A 23,983-nucleotide genomic window follows, 5' to 3' on the forward strand; every position below is an offset into this window, starting at 1 on the left:
GTCTATTTCAGGAGGGAAAAACTATGATATAGGCCACAGAAAAAAAAACCTGGGATATAAAAGCCATAATTATTACCATTTAAAAGAAAACACTCGAGCGCAAGGGATGGAGAAAATATCCTCCAATCATGGGAAAACGACGAGCAAAAATCGTAAGTCTCCAGCCAGCTTAAAAATGGGAAAAATGTGCCACATAGTAGTCAAAATAAAGGACATTGTGGGTAAAATGTATGCAAAGTGGGGGATTCAAGAGGCTGCGATACACCCCCACCGAATACCTAATGCAATTTGGGAGGAAAATACAGAAGCAGCACCTAAAAGAAATGGATCTTGGTGTTGTAAACAAAGCACCTTAACATGAAAGTACTTACTAGCCATTTGACCACTGGCTTTGTGAGCCAGCATTGGCATCAAAAGCCTGACCGAGTGGAATAAATGGGGAGCCAAAGGGATTTTCTAACAGCCGAAAGTGCAGGAAACATTGGACGCTCTTTAAGTGATGCTGCGGCTGCTGCTGGAACAGAAGGAAACATCCCTCGGAATGGCGGTGCAAGGAAAAACTTTCCCTATCAAGCCACTGCAATTTGCAAAATGAGAAACAGTCTGTTGGGTGTTAAGAGCCTTAGCTGGTTAATAGCAGTAGTATCAGCCAAGAAGAGAAGATCGTGGGAGGAAGCAAAGAAGCCCAACGGCTTTCCGAAGCTTCTGGAGCAAACCTGGGAGACGGAAAGAACGCAGAAGCAACGGGAAGGACAATCAAGTCCCCGTTTGGGCAGAAGAGCGGAAAGTGGGGCAGACAAAGGAGAGCAATGAGGAAGTGGACCTAGAAATGGAAAGAGTCTACAGCAACATGTTTTGTGCCGCTCCGTTCTCGCGCTGCCTCCCTTTTGGACTCGAAAAAGCGCCGAAGGAAAGTGGTATGAAATGGGATGAGACAGCAGTGCGGAATCCCATGCGGAACCGGGTTGAGTTTACACAGGAGCGAGGAAAGCCTTCTTGAAAAACGGCACACACAAAGGACCTCCGCAATTCAAGAGCAGGAGTGCAACTGAGTTCTTCTTCTTTTTCTTTGTTGTCATCTTCATTTCCCCCCGTGGAAACAAGAGGCTGGTTTCCCGACACATGAGACTTGGCTTTCTTACGCGGCCCGGAAGGTGCTGGTTGCTGCCCCGGCGGCCGCATTGGCCGCGGCGGTGCGCACCGCTTGGTTGGAGAAGACGCCGGCCGCAAACTCCTCCTGAGCTTTCTGGAAGCTGGCGCCGGTGCGACGGTAAAGAGAGTGGATCTGAAGGAGAGGGGGAAAAAGAAGATGGAATCGTGGGCTGGGGAGAGAGCACAAAGGCCATCCAGCCCACCCCAATCTGCCTGGAGACAGGGACTTCACAGCGGCTTTCCATCTCATGTTGTGGCTAAGCCTTTCTAGCTATACTCTGCCCTCTTGTGATTGCATCTGAGAGCACTGCATATATCAATAAGGTGGTAGCTAATCCTTTTTATCTATATACTGCCCTCTTGTGGTTGCATCTAAACATTGCATATATCAATAAGGTGGTAGCTAATCCTTTCTATCTATATACTGCCTTCTTATGGTTGCATCTAAACATTGCATATATCAATAAGGTGGTAGCTAATCCTTTCTATCTATATACTGCCCTCTTGTAGTTGCATCTAAACACTGCATATATCAATAAGGTGGTAGCTAATCCTTTCTATCTATATACTGCCCTCTTGTAGTTGCATCTAAACACTGCATATATCAATAAGGTGGTAGCTAATCCTTTCTATCTATATACTGCCCTCTTGTAGTTGCATCTAAACACTGCATATATCAATAAGGTGGTAGCTAATCCTTTCTATCTATATACTGCCTTCTTGTGGTTGTATCTAAAAACTGCATATATCAATAAGGTGGTAGCTAATCCTTTCTATCTATATACTGTCTTCTTGTGCTTGCATCTAAACACTGCATAGATCAATAAAGTGGTAGCTAATCCTTTCTATCTATATACTGCCCTCTTGTGGTTGCATCTAAACACTGCATAGATCAATAAAGTGGTAGCTAATCCTTTCTATCTATATACTGCCCTCTTGTGGTTGCATCTAAACACTGCATATATCAATAAGTTGGTAGCTAATCTTTTCTATCTATATACTGACCTCTTGTGGTTGCATCTAAACACTGCATATATATCAATTAGGTGGTACCTAATCCTTTCTATCTATATACTGCCCTCTTGTGGTTGCATCTAAACAATGCATATATCAATAAGGTGGTAACTAATCCTTTCTATCTATATACTGTCTTCTTGTGGTTGCATCTAAACACTGCATAGATCAATAAACTGGTAGCTAATCCTTTCTATCTATATACTGCCCTCTTGTGGTTGCATCTAAACACTGCATAGATCAATAAAGTGGTAGCTAATCCTTTCTATCTATATACTGCCCTCTTGTGGTTGCATCTAAACACTGCATATATCAATAAGTTGGTAGCTAATCCTTTCTATCTATATACTGACCTCTTGTGGTTGCATCTAAACACTGCATATATATCAATAAGGTGGTACCTAATCCTTTCTATCTATATACTGCCCTCTTGTGGTTGCATCTAAACAATGCATATATCAATAAGGTGGTAGCTAATCCTTTCTATCTATATTCTGCCCTCTTGTGGCTGCATCTGAGCATTGCATGCATATCAATAGGCCAGTACCTAATCCCCTCGTCGTTGCATCTGCACATTGCATACATAAATACCAGTAGCTAGTCCATCTGCTAATTTATCACAAAATGCAGTAGATTTTGTAATTGAAACCTCTGAATGATTTTTAAGTTGGGAAATGAAGAGTATGTGTGCTATCTTGGTCCAGACCTATCACACTTTGTGGTGCAAACCAAGCAACGTGAATACAAGCTTTGGCTTTTATAGAAAGCCTGGAAGAGGTCCAGACTGCAGCCTCGGCACTCACCCGTTTTAGCATGATGATGCCCAGTCCAGCCACAGCTGTGAACTGGATCGCAACCAGCATCATGAGGACGGCCACGGCAGTGTTCAGCTTCAGGGCCGAGAGGCTCACGATCCAACCGCTGCAAGCAGACGAGAAAAGAAGAAAACAGGACACTCTTGAGTGCCCACAGCCCATGTCCCTACAGGCTGGTCTTGCAACTCTGATCATTTATAAGGCTACTAGCTGTGCCCTGCCACACGTTGCTGTGGCCAATTGGAATTGCAGTGAATAGCCTCGCTGCTTCAAAGCCTGGCCGTTTTCTACAAAGGGTATCCTTGCTAGGCCAGGTTGAATGAGATGGAGTAGCCTCGTGGTTTCCAAAGTCTGACTTTGAAGCTGAAAGGCTGTTCAGTGTTAATCAAGGTGGGCCACAAAGGGGTTGATATATGTGTGGAATAACGTGCAGTGTGGTAGAAAGAACTGCTGTCTGGTTGAGGCAGGTGTTGCCATGGATCTCCTTGATTAGTATTGAATAGGCCTGCAGCTTCAAGGTCTGCCTGGTTAGTACTTGGAAGAATCCTTTACTGGGACGTGTTAGCTGGGTGTGATTATTTAAGTTGTTTAGCATTGAATGGTCTTGTAGCTTCCAAGCCTGGCTGCTTCCTGCATGAGGGAATCTTTTGTTGGGAGGTGTTAGCTGGGCCTGGTTGTTTCCTGTGTGGGATTCCCCTGTGTTTTGAGTGTTGTTGTTTATTTAGTGTCGTGATTTTAGAGATTATATTGTTGTGTATTGTTAGGTGGAATAGCAGTGAATAGCGTTGCAGCCTCAAAGACTGGCCGTTCTCTGGAGTGGCTGGAGCTGTTTGTTGTATGAACGTAGAGGCATGGATAAGGGGTTGTGCTGCCAAGTTTAGTGTTTCTGGGATGTGTAGTTTTGTTGTTTTGTCCTAGGCCGAAACGTCACTACCCTTTTATATATATAGATGAGGCATATTTAAAGACTGTTTATTTCCTCTGTTCTCTTTAAGAAGCCAAGAGAGACTACTGTATATATTGTTGCTCTGTTCGACCTATTGAACTGAAGTTACTGTTTCGCAGACCTGAGTGGCACGTTATTACACTGCAAGGTGAACTTTGGTTCAGAAGCCGTGGTAAAGCTTCTGTTTATTCACATCTGCAAAATCCAACAGAATGCATCCATATCCCAGACTGAAGGATCACATCGCATTTACATTCTGCTTCTGTTTACGCCCAGAAAACAAACAAATACAGCAGGGTATAGCGACCACTTACAAACCCTGCCCTCCTCTAATCCTACATAAGGTAAACAATGCAGGGATGCAAGGATCCTGCCCCACCTGAAGCCCCAGCCGGGGATGCCGATGGCCTGCAGGACAAAAACCACGTCCTGCACGAAGAAGATGAAGAAGAAGACGAAGAAGTTGAAAGAGCTGTCGCTCCTGGAAGAGAGGAAGGGAGCGAGGAGCCAGTTAGCACACCTTGTTCTATGAGCTCTATGCATCAGGAAACTTTGGGTGCAGTTTGAGGCTGTAAAATCAGTCTTGAGAGGTTTTCTGTCCCTGGTTTAAGCCTAAATGCAGCTTCATTACGAGAGATGGCCATCTGTCGGGAGGTCTTCGATAATGCTTTCCTGCCTAGCAGAATGCGATTGGCCTGGATAGGTCTTGGGACCTCTTCCAACTCTAGGAGTCTCTGATTCTAAGACTAGCAACTGAACTTAGGATGGATGCGACAACACTAGGTCCAACTAAGGATTCAACTTATATGCTGCCATACTATCTGGATGGAAAATTGGGGTAAAGCTGCTCAAACATCTACATCTCTTCAACTTATCCAATCCTACGCCAGAAACAGCCTTGGACACAAGGGAAAGCAAATCAAAAAGGCTTTACTTCAGCCAAAATGAAGATACAGTAGAGTCTCACTTATCCAAGACTCTCTTACCCAACGCTCTGGATTATCCAAGGCATTTTTGTAGTCAATGTTTTCAATATATTGTGATATTTTGGTGCTAAATTCGTAAATACAGTAATTACAGTAGAGTCTCACTTATCCAACACTCGCTTATCCAAGGCTCTGGATTATCCAAGGCATTTGTGTAGTCAATGTTTTCAATATATTGTGATATTTTGTTGCTAAATTCGTAAATACAGTAATTAAAACATAAAATTACTGCGTATTGAACTACTTTTTCTGTCAAATTTGTTGTATAACATGATGTTTTGGAGCTTAATTTGTAAAATCATAACCTAATTTGATGTTTAAGAGGCTTTTCCTTAATCCCTCCTTATTATCCAAGATATTCACTTATCCAAGCCTCTGCTGGCCCGTTTAGCTTGGATAAGTAAGACTCTACTGTATATATAATTATAGATCTATATCTAGCTCTGAATTGATATAGGCATTGAATGTTGGAAGCCGGCCTGAATCCCCATGGGGAGATAGGGCAGGATACAAATGAAGTGTTTATTGTTATTATTATTATTATTATTATTATTATTATTATTATTATTAGCTGTGCCCGGCCACGCGTTGCTGTGGCGAAGTATGGTGGTATGGGAAATAAAGTATTGAGGAATTGGTGGTAGTTAAGGTAAAGGGTAAACGTTTTCCCCTGACATTAAGTCCAGTCCTATCTGACTCTGGGGGTTGGTGCTCATCTCCATTTCTAAGCCAAAGAGCCGGCGTTGTCCGTAGACTCCTCCAAGGTCATGTGGCCGACATGACTGCATTATATGGCATTGTGGAGTCAAGATAATCCAGTTCAAAGCAGATAATATAAGATTCTAAATGGGTTATATAGCTGTGTGGAAGGGCCTTGAGTCTACATTGCCATATAATCCAGTACAAATTAGATAATCTGTGGAAGGCGCCTAAGTGAAGCCTAACTCTGCCTGTCCCCTGGGCTGAGGAGGTTGCTAGGAGACCAAGTGGGCGGAGCTTAGCCTTCTAACTGGCAGCAATTGGATAAAAACAATTATTCCTCTCCCTCTAATTAGGACTTTATTTTTCTTTTCTTTTTGTTGTATCAACCTAGAGCCGTGAATGATGGGTTGTGTTGTCAAATTTCGAAGTTGGGGGGCCTGTAGTTTTGTTGTTTTGTCCGCTGCCCTGATGCCATCACTCTTTTATATATATAGATCATTATTAAGTTATTGTTAATACCATATTGTTTTTGTTGACCCTACTAGTTTACTAGTTTACTGTTTTTCTTTGACATACGGTAAATATTAAAAAACCTTTAACCTACTGATGCCTCAAAATAATTTCATTGGGATCTATTTTCATTTTGAAATTTACCAGTAGCTGCTGCATTTTCCACCCTCGGCTTATACTCGAGTCAATAAGTTTCCCCAGTTTTTTGGGTAAAATTAGGTGCCTTGGCTTATATTTGGGTCGGTTTATATTCGAGTATATAGGGCAGGGGTCCTCAAACTTTTTAAGCAAAGCAAATCCTTCAGACTGTTGAGGGGCCGAATTATCATTTGAAAAAGAAATACGAACCAATTCCTATGCACACTGCACATGTCTTATTTGTAGTGCAAAACAACAACAACAATGAGAGAACAATACAATATTTAAAAATGAAAACAATCTTAACCAACATAAACCTATCACGATTTCAATGGAAAGTATGGGCTTGCTACTGGCCAATGAGATATTCAAGTTAATTCGGATTGTTGTTTGTTGTTGTTGTGTGCCTTCAAGTCATTTCAGAATTTGGGTCAGCCTAAGTCTAAAATTAATTATTTATTTACTTACTACATTTATTTACTACATTTATATCCCACCTTTCTTACCCTGAAGGGGACTCAGAGCAGCTGTATGCACATACAATATATTATATTATTAGCATAGCACAATATTAGCATTGTACATTACTATATTGAACTATACCACTATACTGTAATACTATATGTAATATATAACATATAATTAATATTATTATATGGTATTATTATTAGTATTATATTGTATAACATTATAATATTTTTATCAATATTATATGTATATACAATATATTATATTGTTAAAACTGATATAAAAATGTATTATAAAACTGAGGGTGGGGGCCAGGTAAATGACCTTGGGGGGCCACATCCGGCCCCCGGGCCTTAGTTTGGGGACCTCTGATATACGGTAACCCCAAATCCTCACAATCTGCCTCTGCTACAATCCACAACACGATGCCCTTCCCCGCCCCCCGCATCTGAAACTCCTCTCAATCTGTTGGACTACAACTCCCAGCGTGCTTTTAACCGACGTACTTGAAGGCCTTGTACATGGGCCGGTACCAGCACAGGAAGGAGCAAGGGGTGAAGATCAAGGCCCAGAGGATGGAGAGGCCGAACCCGGAGCCGCCAGAAGTGTCCACACAGAACAAGGCCAGCGAGGCCAGGAAGTTGAAGAAGAGGGTCACGATGCTGGCTGCAACGCACATAGAGACACCAGGAGGGTTGCGTTATATTATGGAAGCATTTATAATTCTTATAATACTTATAAGTATTGCAGGAGCTTTAGGGTAGGAATCAGTGCCTATTTGTCTGTGCTTACCCATCCAGAGGTAGTACATCGTGGTGACGGTTTTCTGCGATTCCACCGGGATCTCCACCGGGATGTCCTGATAGAAGCACGGCTTCACCGGGCAGAAGGAAGGCAGGGGTGGCCAATTGTTCGGCCTGGCTGCGAGACGAAAACAGAGACAAAGTCAAGTAAACAGGCGACAACAAGGAGAGCGTTTTATGTTGAACTCTCGGACAAGCGGTGAGTACTGTATATACTCGAGTATAAGCCCTTTTTTAGGACTGAAAAAGCCTCCCTCGGCTTATACTCGAGTGAGGGTCCTGGTCAGCTTATACTCAAGTATATATGGTACATTTATTATTTTTTATATTTTATTGATATTATTACATTTATTATCTATACAAATAAAAGAGTGATGGAATCAGGGCAGCAGACAAAACAACAAAACTACAGGCCCCCCAATCTCGAAATTTGACAACACAACCCATCATCCACGGCTCTAGGTTGATACAACAAAAAGAAAAGAAAAAATGAAGTCCTAATTAGAGGGAAAGGAATAATTGTTTTTATCCAATTGCTGCCAGTTAGAGGGCTAAGCTCCGCCCACTTGGTCTCCTAGCAACCTACTCAGCCCAGGGGACAGGCAAAGTTAGGCCTCAGGCCTCTTCCACACTGCCTATAAGATACATATTATCTGATTTTAATAGATTATATGGCAGTGTAGATTCAAGGCCCTTCCACACAACTATATTACCCATTTATAATCTTACTAGCCGTGCCCGGCCACGCATTGCTCTATGCTTCTATTATTATTATTATTATTATTATTATTATTATTATTATTATTATTATTATTATCTTCATCATCATTATTATGTAGAGGCTGGATGGCCATCTGTCAGGAGTGCTTGGATTGTGTCCTCCTGCATGGTAGAAGGAATACCACCACTATCTCAACAATTTCTCAACACCACCACCAGAAAACGCCACAGCAACGCGTGGCCGGGCACAGCTAGTTTTACTCTATTATTATTGTTACTATTACATTTATTTTACTCTGTTTTTATTATTATTAATACATTTATTATTTCACTCTGATATTATTATTGTTATTACATTTATTATTGTACTCTATTTATTATTATTAAAAGGATACATAAGGGCATTTACATTGAAGAAAATGAGAATACAGTAGAGTCTCACTTATCCAAGGTAAACGGGCCAGCAGAAGCTTAGATAAGCGAATAACTTGGATAATAAGGAGGGATTAAGGAAAAGCCTATTAAACATCAAATTAGGTTATGATTTTACAAATTAAGCACCAAAACATCATGTTATACAACAAATTTGACAGAAAAAGTAGTTCAATACGCAGTAATGTTATGTTGTAATTACTGTATTTAGAATTTAGCACCAAAATATCATGATATATTGAAAACATTGACTACAAAAATGGCTTGGATAATCCAGAAGCTTGGATAAGTGAGGCTTAGATACGTGAGACTCTACTGTAATCATTTAATCAGAGTTGGACAGTCTTATCTTAAATTAGAGTTTTATGTAAATATTCAAAAACATTTAACCTACTGATGCCTCGATTAATGTAATTTTATTGGTATCTATTTTTATTTCTGAAATTTAGTGCTCTAGGCTTATACTTGAGTCAATGTTTTCCCAATTTTCTTGTGGCAAAATTAGGTGCCTCGGCTTATATTTGGGTCGGCTTATACTCAAGTATATACGGTAATTTTCTCTATTGCAAAGTCCATGTAGGGCAGTGATTCACAACCTTCCTAAAGCCGCAACCTTTTAATCTGGTTCCTCGTGTTGTGGCGACCCCCAACCATCACATTATTTTCGTTGCTCCTTCCTGTCATTTTGCTCTGGTTATGAATCATAATGTCAATATCTGATATGCAAAATGTATTTTCATTCACTGGACCAAATTTGGCACAAATACTCGATACGCCCAAATTTGAATACTGGTGGGATTTTGGAAGGGGATTGATTTTGCCATTTGGGAATTGTAGTTCCTGGGATTTATAGTTCTCCTACGCTCAAAGAGCATTCTGAACTCCATCGACGATCGAATTAATAATAATAATAATAATAATAATAATAATAATAATAATAATAATAATTTATTCTTGTACCCCGCCCCATCTCCCCGAAGGGACTCAGGGCGGCTCACATGGGGTCTTGCCCAACATCACAATATAAAATCAAAACAAAAACACAAATTTACAACAATAAATCAACAATATCAGTAAAACAATCGAAAAGGACAATCTTACAAGATAGAATGTTAAAACAGGTATATCAAACACAAGTCTGGGCCGAAAGGTAAATGTGTCAAATCGGGGGGAGATAGTTACATAATTGACATAGTCAATGAAGTACTATAAATGACAATAGTGACAATAAGAGGGCAGATCAGTGGGTCTATTATTACGTAGGCAGGCATCTTAAACCAACAAAAGTCACTCATCAAAGGCTTTCCGGAAAAGCCAGGTTTTCAGATTCTTCCGGAAGGAGAGGAGGGTGGGGGCCAGCCTAATCTCCCTAGGGAGCAGGTTCCAAAGCTGGGGGGCCACGACAGAGAAGGCCCTCTCCCTCGTCCCCACCAACCGCGCCTGCGAGGGTGGTGGGAGCGAGAGGAGGGCCTCCCCCGACGAGCGAAGAGATCGTGCGGGTTCATAGGGGGAAATGCGGTCTCTAAGGTAGGCGGGTCCCAAACCGTTTAGGGCTTTGTAGGTAAGAACCTGCACCTTGAATTGGGCTCGGAAAGTAAGCGGCAGCCAGTGGAGCTCCTTAAACAGAGGCATTGAACGTGCCCTGTAATTTGCTCCAGTTAGAAACCTGGCTGCCGTGCGTTGAACTAATTGCAGTTTCCGGACTGTCTTCAAAGGCAGCCCCACGTAGAGCGCAATGCAATAGTCCAGTCTAGAGGTAACTAAGGCATGGACCACCATGGTCAGATCAGACTTCTCGAGGTATGGTCGCAGCTGGTGCACAAGTTTTAATTGTGCAAAGGCCCTCCCGGCCACGGCCGACACCTGAGCTTCAAGCGTCAGCCCCGAATCCAGGAGGACCCCCAAGCTGCGGACCTGCGCCTTCAGGGGGAGTGCGACCCCGTCAAGCACAGGTTGCCACCCAATACCCCGATCGGACTTTCGACTGACTTGGAGGACCTCTGTCTTGTCAGGATTAAGTCTCAGCTTGTTCGCCCTCATCCAGGCCAACACAGCGGCCAGACACTGATCCAGTATCCGAGGGGCTTCCTTGGATTTAGGTGGAAAAGAGTAGTAAAGTTGGGTGTCATCCGCGTAGAGATGGCACCGAACTCCAAAACCCCGGATGACCTCGCCCAGTGGTTTCATGTAGATATTGAAAAGCATGGGGGACAGAATAGAACCTTGCAGGACCCCACAGGACAATGGCCAGGGGTCCGAGCAGGTGTCCCCCAGCTTCACCATCTGGGAACGCCCCTCCAGGAAGGACTGAAGCCACTGCAAAACAGCACCCCCAAGGCCCATCCCAGAGAGACGTCCCAGAAGGATACCATGGTCAATGGTATCGAAAGCCGCTGAGATATCCAAGAGAACCAGCAGGGTCACACTCCCCCTGTCCAGCTCTCTGCAGAGGTCATCCACCAAGGCGACCAAAGCCGTCTCGGTACTGAACCCAGGCCTGAAGCCAGACTGTGATTGGTCCAGAAAATCCGTATCATCCAAGAATCCCTGGAGCTGAGAGACAACCACCCGCTCCAAGACCTTGCCCAAAAATGGAAGGTTGGAGATTGGTCTGTAGTTATGCAAGTTGGTCGAATCTAGGGAGGCCTTCTTTAAGATAGGTCTCACCACCGCCTGTTTTAGATTAGATGGAAATCTACCCTGCTCCAAAGAGGCATTAATTATTCTCACAATTGAACCAAACGTGGCACGAAGAAGTCACATGACCAACAGAAAATATGGAAAGAGTTTGGTGGGCATTGAAATTTGAGTTTGGGAATTGTAGTTCACCTAGATCCAGAGAGCACCGTGAACTCCAAAGAATGATGGATCTGGATCACACTTGACACCAAAACTCAATCTGCCCAAATGTGAGCACTGATGGAGTTTGGGGAAAATAGACCTTGACATTTGGGAGTTGTCGTTGCTGGGATTTATAGTTCACCTACAATCAAAGAGCATTCTGAACTCTCACCAATGATGGAATTGAACCAAATTTGGCACGAAGAAGTCACATGGCCAACAGAAAATACTGGTCTTTGGCGACCCCTTTGACACCCCCCTTCTGACCCCCCCCCCGGGGAAAGCTGCTGTAGGGCTTGTGTTTCTTTGTAATTTTCATGGAGCAATTCTATTTCTTTAGTTCGAAGATGCACGATTACAGACACTTTTTGTCCTTTTCGTTGTGTTTTTAAGGTCTCTGTAAAGCCACGCAATAAACCCTGGGAGCAATAGATGTGGCCTTGGCTGCTGTACCTGCTCCGCCGGCCAAAGCGGCATTCTGGAGTTCTCGCTCCCGGCGGTCCAACTCCTCCGCTTTGCGGTTCAGCTCTTCCTGACGCTTCAAGAGTTCGGCCGTGGCGGCCGCGGCCGAGTCCTGATAGGAGACAGAGGGCAGGAGCAACCAAAGGCAATACAGGTGAAAGAGTAATAATAATAATAATAATAATAATAATATCATAAACACCTGGGCCATACCTGTTCTAAGGTATACTGCTGGCATCATAAATTGGACCAGTAAATTCCCCGCTTGTGCCCTCAGCTCTTCCCCCTTCTCCCTTCCTGCAGCATAGCCATAACACTGCGCTGCCAGCCACGCCCCCATTGTTGAAAACAGAGGAGAGAGGCGGCAAATTTACTGGTGCAGTACTTTTCAAACTCATTTATCTATAAGAAATGTGGCTAAATTTAAATGGGGATTACATGAGATTGTAGTTTTGGAATGTGTCTTTCAGCTGCATATGGTAAATGATTTATCCTATTCTTTGTTCTTTTTAAAATCCAAAACGTAGCCTACTTTCTGGATAGCCCTTGTATAACATTGTAACGAGCCCCTATATAGATGGGCTATAGAGTAGGCTTTGGTATTCCGAACAATAAAAGCTGTATGGCAATCTACCTCATTGTGTGTCTTGGTGTATTCTTCCGGAGAAGATTAATCCACAGCACAACTGGAGACGAGAACCTTACAGAGTCCTTCTCTGTCTGGATGGCCATTTGTTGGGAGGGCTTTGATGGTGTATTCCCACATGACAGGGGGTTTGACTGGATGGCCCTTGGGGTGCCCTCCAACTCTATGATTTTGTATTACTCCTGTTACCTGAGTGCCGTAAGAGCCATAGTTTCTGGGCTCCGTGGGGCTCAGCTTCTTGGCTGGTGGCAACGCAGGGGCTGCTGGCGTCACGGGAAGAACTGTTGGAGCCGAGGCCGGGGGCTCGTACGGAGGGGCGGGCTGCTGCAAAGGGATTGGAGGAGACATCTTTACCATTACAGTAGAGTCCCACTTATCCACCGTTCTAGATTATCCAACACATTTTTTTAAAAAATAAATTTATTAGAGGTTTTCAAACTACTTGTACATTGAAAGAGGGGGAACAATATTTATAGGAAAGTTTGGAAAAAATAAGTGAAAATCCAAAGAAAAATGAAAAAGATAAAAAAGAGGAGAGAAAGAAGGAAAGAGAGAGAAAGAAAAAAAATATTATCTATCTATATATATAAAAGAGTGATAGCATCAGGGCAGCGGACAAAACCACAAAACTACAGGGCCCCCAAACTCAAAATTTGACAACACAACCCATCTTTCACGGCTCTAGGTTGATACAACAAAAAAGAAAAGAAAAATAAAGTCCTAATTACAGGGAGAGGAATAATTGTTTTTATCCAATTGCTGCCAGTTTGAAGACTCTCCCAGTGGAACTCTCTCCCCCGGGCTGTGGTGGAGGCTCCTTCCTTGGAGGCTTTTAAGCAGAGGCTGGATGGCCATCTGTCGGGGGTGCTTTGAATGCGATTTCCTGCTTCTTGGCAGGGGGTTGGACTGGATGGCCCATGAGGTCTCTTCCAACTCTACTATTTTATGATTCTATGATTCTATGATTCTATGACTAAGCTCTGCCCACTTGGTCTCCTAGCAACCTCCTCAGCCCAGGGGACAGGCACAGTTAGGCCTCACTTAGGCCTCTTCCACAGATTATCAGATTTTAACTGGATTATATGGCAGTGTAGACTCAAGGCCCTTCCACACAGCTATATAACCCATTTAGAATCTTATATTATCTGCTTTGAACTGGATTATCTTGACTCCACACTGCCATATAATCCACTTCAGTGTGCATACTAAACATAAAGACAACCATACAACAGACATTCAATACCACCACTACATCAACCATTTCTCACCAACACCACCAGACAACGCCACAGAAATGCGTGACCGGGCACAGCTAGTATACAACAACAACTCTTTATTGATTAGTCAGTTTTGACCATATCAAAACATATTATATATAATATAAATACATTTTTGAACTTCCATTCAGCCCTTGTTCCTGTTCAAGTTTCTTTTGATCTGCTTCTTTTATATTCTCTCCCGTTTAAAAAAATCTTTTTGCCGATCTGTTCTTCAAGGATTGTACTTTAAATTCATATACTCTTCGAATACCGACCAATCAGTCTTCTTTACACCCTTTGCCAGTGTTTTTTTTTCAAATAGTATGTTAGCTGGTCCATATCTTTTATCTCCCATACTTTTTTTTAACCAGTCTTCTCTATCTGGTATCTTCTCCAACTTCCACATCCTTGCTGCCGTTGACAGAAATATGATTAATTTTTCTTTATTAATATCCTGAAAAATGTCTTTGTCCAGAATGCCCAAAAGGTAAGTCTCTGGTTTCATTAAGTAGTTCATCTTTAAAATTTTCTGACTTTCGCCATGCACCAACGCATTTTGGTAGTCAATGTTTTCAATACAGTAATAATAATAGAGTAAAATAATAAATGCAATAATAATAACAATAAGATCAGAGTGAAATAATAAATGTATTATTAATAATAATAAAAATAGAGTAAAATAAATGTAATAGTAGCAACAATAACAGAGAAAAATAATAAATGTAATCATACCAATAATAATAGAGAAAAATAATAAATGTACCATATATTCTTGAGTATAAACTGACCCAAATATAAGCCAACCAGGACCCTCACTCGAGTATAAGCTGAGGGGGGCTTTTTCAGTCTTAAAAAAAGGGCTGAAAAACTAGGCTTATACTCGAGTATATACAGTAATTCAACATTTTCCAACTTCCAGAGATTATGCTCGATTCCGGCCACAAGGGGAGCTGTTGCTTCATCCACTATGATTGTAGTACTTCCTCCTTGCTCTTTGATCGCTGACATTTTTACGGTGTTGTAAATTAAATTAACCTCTCCCGCATTAAGCAGTCCCTAATTTCTCTATTCACAGCTGCGGCTGTTTTCGAACTGCTTAGGTGGACAGTAAGCTAGGTTATTAAACAGTCGGGAGCTCAATCCGATGCAGGCTTCGAACTTGCCACCTTGAGGTCGGCAGTGATCTATTGCTGCTGGCGGTTAACCAGCTCCGCCACAGCCTGGTAAACAACTTATTTGCAATTAAAGCAATTAAAAAAGCAATTAAAAACATGGCTGTTCCATTGTGCTTTTGAGTAGACAAGTCTGTTATAACCTGGCCCATATCCACATTGCCCTGTCACTTTACAGTTATCTTCCCTGCTTGTTGTGTCTATTTGATGTATTGTTCTATTCTGTAATAGACACTCCCTTCATCAATTTTGACTGTCGCCCAGACTGTTGTCCTATATTGGACCTTTTAACGCCTTGGATGATTGTTTAATATTTTAATTATGTCTATTTTAAATCATGACTCGTTTAATTTGTTTTTAAATGCATTCTTTGATGTCTCAACTGTTGATTTTATGATATTATATGATTGTATTGGGCTTGCCCCCGTGTGAGCCGCTCCGAGAACCCATTGGGGAGATGGATACAAAATAACAAAAATAAAAAAATAAAATAACAAAATAAAATTATTAAATTATTAAATTATTATTATTATTATTATTATTATTATTATTATTATTACAGTAGAGTCTCACTTATCCAAGCCTCGCTTATCCAAGGTTCTGGATTATCCAAGCCATTTTTGTAGTCAATGTTTTCAATACATCGTGATATTTTGGTGCTAAATTAGTCAATACAGTAATTACAACATAACATTACTGCGGCCCGGGCTGTGGCGCAGGCGGGAGAGCAAGCCAGCTGCAATTAACTGCAATGAATCACTCTGACCGGGAGGTCATGAGTTCGAAGCCGCTCGGAGCCTATGTTTGTTTGTCTTTGTTCTATGTTAAAAGGCATTGAATGTTTGCCTATAATGTGATCCGCCCTGAATCCCCTTCGGGGTGAGAAGGGCGGAATATAAATGCTGCAAATAAATAAATAAATAAATATTGAACTGCTTTTTCTGTCAAATTTGTTGTATAACATGATGTTTTGGTGTTTAATTTGTAAAATCATAACCTAATTTGAGGTTTAATAGGCTTTTCCTTAATCCCTCCTTATTATGCAATATATTTGCTTATCCAAGGTTCTGCTGGCCCATTTAGCTTGGATAAGTGAGACTCTACTGTATTATTTTTCAAGGAGCAATGTGGGCAAATCACATTTGCAGCAGATCCCAAACTGGGAAGGACAGCCAATATCCCAGAGAATTATATGGGGATGTTGTGGACCACAGGTTGAACATGAGCCAACTGTGTGATGTGGCAGCGAAGTAGACCAATGCGATTCTAGGGTGCATCAATAGGAAGCAGGATTGTTGTCTGTTGCTCGAGAGCAGTGGTTCTCAACCTGTGGGTCCTCAGGTGTTTTGGCCTACAACTCCCAGAACACACTTACCCCGGGTTTGTCGAACGGATTGTAGACGTCCAGCGTGGCATATTCCGAAGTGGGCCTGTGCTGGATGACGGCAGGGTCCTAACGAAAAAAGGAATCGAAACTTGAGAATCATCGCAGGAAGCCAGGCTCCAAGCGCTAAGTCATCGCTCTCCGAAAAATTATCCGTGCCGAAGGAAAGAAAGTGGCCATTACTCAGCCAAGGCTGGGTTTCTAATACTCCCAAGACACAGATATTTTGGCATGTAGTTGCATGATATGTGTGGGCAGACAATAGCAGACCGCAACAGAGAGGTTTCCCTTTATCTCCTAGGAAGATAACGCAGCCCCGGAGGGCAAACATTACGCAAAGGCCGGTTGAGAGCAAGGAGAGGGGAGTAAACATTGCATTGGACAGCCGTTCTCCAAACACTGGGCACGGCTCCAAAGGGGGAAGGAGAGCAGATAATATGCCCAGAAGGCTAATTTAGGAAATACAGAAATTGTAGTGTCCGTCTAGTCCAACCACCTTTTGCCACCATCAAAGCCCTCCCAACAGATGGCCATACAACCTCTGCTTTAAAGCTTCATGGTTCTTCCTTTGCATGGACGGGTGCCAAACCCAGTGTCATCATATCTTCTGTTATTATTTCCCTCAACCGTATTGGGTGATTTAATAATAATAATAATAATAATAATAATAATAATAATAATAATACAACACAACAGACATCACAGTTGTGGAATAGAAAAAGGTTTGGATCATTGATGTCGCCATCCCAGGTGACAGTCGCATGTGACGAAAAACAACAGGAAAAACTCAGGACCTCAAGATTGAACTTCAAAGCCTCTGGCAGAAACCAGTGCACGTGGTCCCGGTGGTGATCAGCACATTGGGTGCCGTGCCAAAAGATCTCAGCCGGCATTTGGAAACAATAGGCATTGACAAAATTACGATCTGCCAACTGCAAAAGGCCACCCGACTGGGATCTGCGCGCATCATCCAAAAATACATCACACAGTCCTAGACACTTGGGAAGTGTATCTTGTTTGCTCTGTCATAATATAATAATAATAATAATAATAATAATAATAATAATAATAATAATAATAATAATAGCTGATACATCACACAGTCCTAGACACTTGGGAAGTGTCCGATGTGTGATCCAATACAACAGCCAGCAGAGTGTCTGTTGTGGACTCATCTTGTTGTGTTTCAAATAATAGGGTCAGAAAAATTCTCAAAAGCAAGCTCAATGGAGGCAACACCATCAAGTCCATAAACACCTGGGCCGTACCTGTCATAAGATATACTGCTGGCATCATAAACTGGACACAGATGGAACTGGACAGAAAAACAAGAAAACTCATGACCATTCATCATTCACTGCACCCTCGCAGTGATGTTGACCGGCTATATCTGCCTAGAAGATCAGGGGGCAGAGGACTCTTACAAGTCAAACAAGCAGTCAAAGAAGAAGAACATGCCCTGGCAGAATATGGAAAGCAAAGTGAAGAACCTGCTTTGATTGAAGTCAGAAATCAGAAACTCCTCAAAGCACAGCAGACAAAGAATCAGTACAAGAAAACCGCACTACAAACTAGAGCTGACAGCTGGCACAACAAAACATTGCATGGAAAGTTCCTTGACAAAATTGAAGGAAAAGCTGATAAAGAGAAGACCTGGCTCTGGCTCACGAATGGGACCCTGAAGAAGGAGACAGAAGGCCTGATCCTTGCAGCCCAGGAGCAAGACATCAGGACAAAGGCCATTCAGGCCAAGATCGAAAAATCAGCTGATGACCCAAAATGCAAACTGTGCAAGGAAACCGACGAAACCATTTATCATCTCTTCAGCTGCTGTAAGAAAATCACACAGACAGACTACAAACAGAGGCACAACTACGTGGCCCAAATGATTCATTGGAACTTATGCCTCATGTACCACCTCCCAGCAGCAAAGAACTGGTGGGATCACAAACCTGCAAAAGTATTGGAGAATGAGCACGCAAAGATACTGTGGGACTTCCGAATCCAGACTGACAAAGTTCTGGAACACAACACACCAGACATCACAGTTGTGGAAAAGAACAAGGTTTGGATCATTGATGTTGCCATCCCAGGTGACAGTCGCATTGACGAAAAACAGCAGGAAAAACTCAGCCGCTATCATGACCTCAAGATTGAACTGCAAAGACTCTGGCAGAAACCAGTGCAGGTGGTTTGGATAATCCAGAACCTTAGATAAGCGCATCTTGGATAAGTGAGACTCTACTGTATTATGATTATTACATTATTATATTATTATACTATATTATTATTTAATATAGTTATAATAATATAATGTAGTAATAAGATAATAATATAACGTTATTCATAATATGTTTCTATATTCTTATATATTATCTTATGATTATTACAATATTATTATATTTACAATATTATTATTATAGTGTTATTATACTATTATTATTATTATACTATTTTATATTGATTAGCATTGAATAGCCTTGCAGCTCCTGCCTGTGGGGAATCCTTTATTGGGAGGTGTTAGCTGGCCGTTATTGTTTATACAGTAGGGTCTCACTTATCCAACACTCGCTTATCCAACGTTCTGGATTATCCAACGCATTTTTGTATTTATTTATTTACAGTATTTATATTCCGCCCTTCTCAGTATTTACAGTATTTATATTCCGCCCTTTTTGTAGTCAACGTTTTCAATACATCGTGATATTTTGGTGCTAAATTCATAAATAGAGTAATTACTACATAGCATTACTGTGTATTGAACTACTTTTTCTGTCAAATTTGTTGTATAACATGATGTTTTGGTGTTTAATTTGTAAAATCATAATCTAATTTGATGTTTAATAGGCCTTTCCTTAATCTCTCCTTATTATCCAACATATTTGCTTATCCAACATTCTGCCAGCCCGTTTACGTTGGATAAGCGAGACTCTACTGTATTTACAATATTATTATTATTATGTTATTTTATATTTTTGCTATTTTTATATTATGCTATTTTATATTGATTAGCATTGAATAGCCTTGCAGCTCCTGCCTGTGGGGAATCCTTTATTGGGATTCTGGATGAATGGATTCTAATCTTGGACATACTTAAAATTTTATATAATGTGATTTTATTTTGCAATGGTATCTGTTTGATATGAATTGTTGTTTTGTAGATTTTTTTATATGAATTGTTGTTTTTACAGTGTTTTTAGGCATTGAATTTTTGCCTATTTATTGTAAGCCGCTTCGAGTCCCCTCGGGGAGAAAGGTGGGGTAAAAGTGATGTAAATAAATAAATAAATAAATAAATTGGGAGGTGTTAGCTGGCCCTGATTGTTTATATAATGTAGTTCAGTGTACTTCAGCTTGTGGTTCTGCTAAGGCTCTTAAATCCCTGTTTCCAAGCTAGGCCTCACCCATCCATCTTTCATATGCATTTCCATTGGAACCCTCTTGTTGTTGTGCCTCTCTAGTGCTGTTATTATTATTATTATTATTATTATTATTATTATTATTATTCTCCCCGCTGGGAACCCTGGGATTTGGAGTCCAGGGCGGGGCCCGGGGCCTCCTGAGCCAGGCACTTCTAGGCCTCCCTTGGACTACAACTCCCAGAATCCCGTGGAATCACAGACTCACTCGGCAGGAAGTGAGTTCGCAAGAGTCCCGGGCCCCATCTACACTGCCAGATAGATGTCTAATGCGGTTCTGACCTGGAAGGGGTTTCCGGGGTCTCCCTCGAAGGGGTTTCCCTCTCCGCTCCGGGCCATGCCAGCCTGCGCCCACTCCTCTCGCTGGCTTCTGCTGCCTCTACGGCTGCTGGGATCCTCGCCTCTGATTGGCTGCCGGGGCCCTGCGCGTCATCAGAGGATGGGGTGGGGATTCCCAGGGGGCGGGGCTTTGCCTTCCCCGCGCTGGCCGACGGGAATTGGAGTCCCCAAGGCCATCGGAAAGGGGAGGGGATCTCTCTGTGCATGCTGGGAATTGTAGTCTCTTGTACTCCCTCCCTTTTTCCCCAGCTTGAGCTGGGCTGTGTTTACCTCTGTTTGAAGCCCAATAGCTCTCATGTCTTCTCTGGTTTCGGAGTGCAGGCGAGCTGCCAGTGTAGACTCATGGAGCACTTAACCTGCATTCTGAATCTGGATTGTGTGGCCTTTGTGAACTGGCACCCATGGGGATTGGTAACATATCTCTATCTCTATCTTTGCACATAATCTATAGACATATCTTCTATATCTATGCATATCGATATCTTCTATCTATACACATAATAATATATAATAATAATAATAATAATAATAATAAATACACATATGTATATGTGTGCATATACATGTGTATATACACACAATATAATTTACAATAATATATAATAACTAGCTGTGCCCGGCCACGCGTTGCTGTGGCGAAGTCTGGTGGTATGAGAAATAAAGTATTGAGGAATTGATGGTAGTTAAGGTCAAGGATAAACGTTTTCTCATGACATTAAGTCCAATTGTGTCCGACAGCACACAGAAGTGGATTATTTGGTAGTGTGGAGTCAAGATAATCCAGTTCAAAGCAGATAATATAAGATTATAAATGGGTTATATAGCTGTGTGGAAGGGCCTTGAGTCTACACTGCCATATAATCCAGTTCAAATCTGATAATCTGTATTTTATAGGCAGTGGGGAAGAGGCCTAAGTGAGGCCTAACTCTGCCTGTCCCCTGGGCTGAGTGGGTTGCTAGGAGACCCAAGTGGGTGGAGCTTAGCCTTTTAACTGGCAGCGATTGGATAAAAACAATTATTCCTCTCCCTCTAATTAGGACTTTTTTCTTTTCTTTTTGTTGTATGAACGCAGAGGCATGGATGAGGGGTTGTGCTGCCAAGTTTAGTGTTTCTGGGGTGTGCAGTTTTGTTGTTTTGTCCTAGGCCAAAATTTCATTACCCTTTTATATACCCAATATAGATTATATTGTATATACATATAATATTCATAATAATACTAATAACACAATGTAATAATATTACTTATATACAGTAGAGTCTCACTTATCCAAGCCTCGCTTATCCAACATTCTGGATTATCCAACACATTTTTGTAGTCAATGTATTCAATATATCATGATATTTTGGTGCTAAATTCATAAATACAGTAATTGCTACATAGCATTACTGCGTATTGAACTACTTTTTCTACCAAATTTGTTGTCTAACATAATGTTTTGGTGCTTAATTTGTAAAAATCATAACCTAATTTGATGTTTAATAGGCTTTTCCTTAATGCCTCCTTATTATCCAACATATTCGCTTATCCAATGTTCTGCCGGCCCATTTATGTTGGATAAGTGAGACTCTACTGTATATCTTTATTAAGGATTTTACATTATAAAAAATAAAATAAAAATAAAAAAGAAATGCAAATCACCATATTTCGCAGCGAAAGTGGGGGAACACTTCTTTATAGGTAGAAAGTAGGAAGCAAGAAGAAAGAGAAAAGAAATATATATGTATACACGTACATACCCATACCCATCTAAACCTATATGTAAATCCAAAAAAGAAAAGGATTAAAAAAATTAAAAACAAAAGAGGAAAAATACTACTACTAATAATAATAATAAAATTAATGGGGAAAAAAGGAAAAAATAGATTGTAGACTTCCATCTGTCTTTTACTGGTTCTTCATAATCTTTTCCAAGAAAAATCATACTTATTGGTAAAACGCCATGTCCCTTCGTCCTCCTTAATCTCCAAGGTTGTGTCGGTTCAGCAGATAAGATCAAACTTCTGTTTTAAATATTCCTTTACCCGGTCCCAGTTCATTTCTTTCTTTGGTAAACCTTGATTCGGGGATAACCAATAAGTAAGGCTATCCATATTCATTATCTCTATGACTCTGTTTAGCCAATCCTCCTTTTTTGGAATCTCCTTTTGTCTCCAAATCCTAGCATATGTTATCCTTGCGGCTGTAATCAAAGAATTGAACAGAATCTCTTTATTCTTGTCGTCATCAATAAAAAGTATTCAGGTTCCCTGTGAATCTTTATCTTAAGAATTGAGTGTATAGCTTCATTTTTGTTGTTCCAGAATGACTGGGCGTTTGAGCAAGTCCACCACATATGGCAGAAATTCCCCGTCTGGTATTCGCACTTCCAACATTTATTAGAAGAATTTTTGTAACATTGAGAAATTTTATAGGGGGTAATATACCACCTGTATTGCATTTTTAGCCAGTTCTCTCGCAAATTGTATAAATATTATTGCGCCAAATTGCTATATGTGTGTGTGTAAAGAAATCCTTGCAAAGATGTTTGCAGGAGATCTCTGCAAAAGAGCTCAGCTTTGCAGAGAGATAAGCCACGCCTAAAACAACAATGTATCTGTTTGCTGGCAGATGGCTGGTTTTGTCAGTTGGAATTTGAGCTTGGAGGGAGAGCACAGAAAAGACAGGCTCTCTAATAGTTACGGTCAAGTAGCAGTTTAAATATGCTATGCTGGATATATTTTGAATGCTGATTGATTAGTTATTGATCCTATGCAACTACAAGGACATTGTATGATTGCTGAACTGTTTATTTAACTTCAACTCAACAAGTAAAGTTTCCTTTTGTTCTTTCAATTCCTCTGCCTGGTCTGAGTCTTTTGCACATGGTGTTAACTGGACGCTGCTGATTCCGCTGTACACTCGGAGGTAATATACCACGTGTATTGCATTTTTAGCCAGTTCTCTCGCAAATCGTATGAATATGTGTATCTGAGGCCCTGGGCTGTGTTTACCTCTGTTTGAAGCCCAATAGCTCTCATGTCTTCTCTGGTTTCGGAGTGCAGGCGAGCTGCCAGTGTAGACTCATGGAATCAAAGCATTTAACCTGCATTCTGAATCTGGATTGTGTGGCCTTTGTGAACTGGCACCCATGGGGATTGGTACCATATCTCTATCTCTATCTTTGCACATAATCTATAGACATATCTTCTATATCTATGCATATTGATATCTTCTATCTATATACATAATAATAATAATAATAATAATAATGATAATAATAATAATAAATACACATATGTATATGTGTGTATATACATGTGTATATATTATATCTATATATATAAATGAGTGATGGCATCACGGCGACCAACAAAACAACAAAACTACAGGCCCCCCAACCTCGAAATTTGACAACACAACCCATCATCCACACCTCTAGGTTGATACAACAAAAAGAAAAGAAAATAAAGTTCTAATTAGAGGGAGATGAATAATTGTTTTTATCCAATTGCTGCCACTTACAAGGCTAAGTTCCGCCCACTTGGTCTCCTAGCAACCCACTCAGCCCAGGGGACAGGCAGAGTTAGGCCTCACTTAGGCCTCTTCCACAATCTAATTTGCACTGGATTATATGGCAGTCTAGACTCAAGGCCCTTCCACACAGCTATATAACCCATTTATAATTTTATATTATCTGCTTTGAACTGGATTATCTTGACTCCACACTGCCAGATAATCCACTTCAGTGTGCAGTCAGACACAACTGGACTTAATGTCAGGAGAAAACCTTTACCC

The 23,983-nt window shown here is 41.1% G+C and overlaps 1 protein-coding gene across 2 annotated transcripts; it reads right to left on the reverse strand.

Moving 5' to 3' along the window:
• Window positions 1-1,004: 1,004 nt before the first annotated feature.
• scamp3 (secretory carrier membrane protein 3) lies at window positions 1,005-20,305 on the reverse strand. 2 transcript variants are annotated; one of them, XM_062964883.1, is made up of 9 exons: window positions 20,152-20,305; window positions 16,442-16,519; window positions 12,825-12,956; window positions 11,981-12,101; window positions 7,524-7,652; window positions 7,238-7,397; window positions 4,307-4,408; window positions 2,970-3,087; window positions 1,005-1,285 (listed from the first exon to the last, which is right to left on the reverse strand). In XM_062964883.1, the coding sequence occupies exons 1-9, from the start codon at window positions 20,206-20,208 to the stop codon at window positions 1,139-1,141; spliced, it is 1,044 nt and encodes a 347-aa protein (XP_062820953.1). In that variant the 5' UTR covers window positions 20,209-20,305; the 3' UTR covers window positions 1,005-1,138. The 2 variants fall into 2 exon arrangements, with proteins under 2 accessions (XP_062820953.1, XP_016853037.2); XM_016997548.2 differs by having other exon boundaries at window positions 12,825-12,959.
• Between the last annotated feature and the right edge of the window lie 3,678 nt (window positions 20,306-23,983).

This window comes from Anolis carolinensis, unplaced genomic scaffold, assembly GCF_035594765.1.
Source record: "Anolis carolinensis isolate JA03-04 unplaced genomic scaffold, rAnoCar3.1.pri scaffold_14, whole genome shotgun sequence".
Taxonomy (NCBI): Eukaryota; Metazoa; Chordata; class Lepidosauria; order Squamata; family Dactyloidae; genus Anolis; species Anolis carolinensis.

What these genes read in the sequence shown, in the direction of transcription:
- scamp3 (XM_016997548.2), bottom strand. Translation starts at nt 20,208, where the DNA reads ATGGCCCGGAGCGGAGAGGGAAACCCCTTCGAGGGAGACCCCGGAAAC. An exon ending in ACCCCGGAAACCCCTTCCAG is followed by an intron (nt 16,520 to 20,151) that starts GTCAGAACCGCA and finishes TTTTTTCGTTAG; the next exon opens with GACCCTGCCGTCATCCAGCA. An exon ending in CCCATGTACAAGGCCTTCAA is followed by an intron (nt 4,409 to 7,237) that starts GTACGTCGGTTA and finishes CCTCTCTTCCAG; the next exon opens with GAGCGACAGCTCTTTCAACT.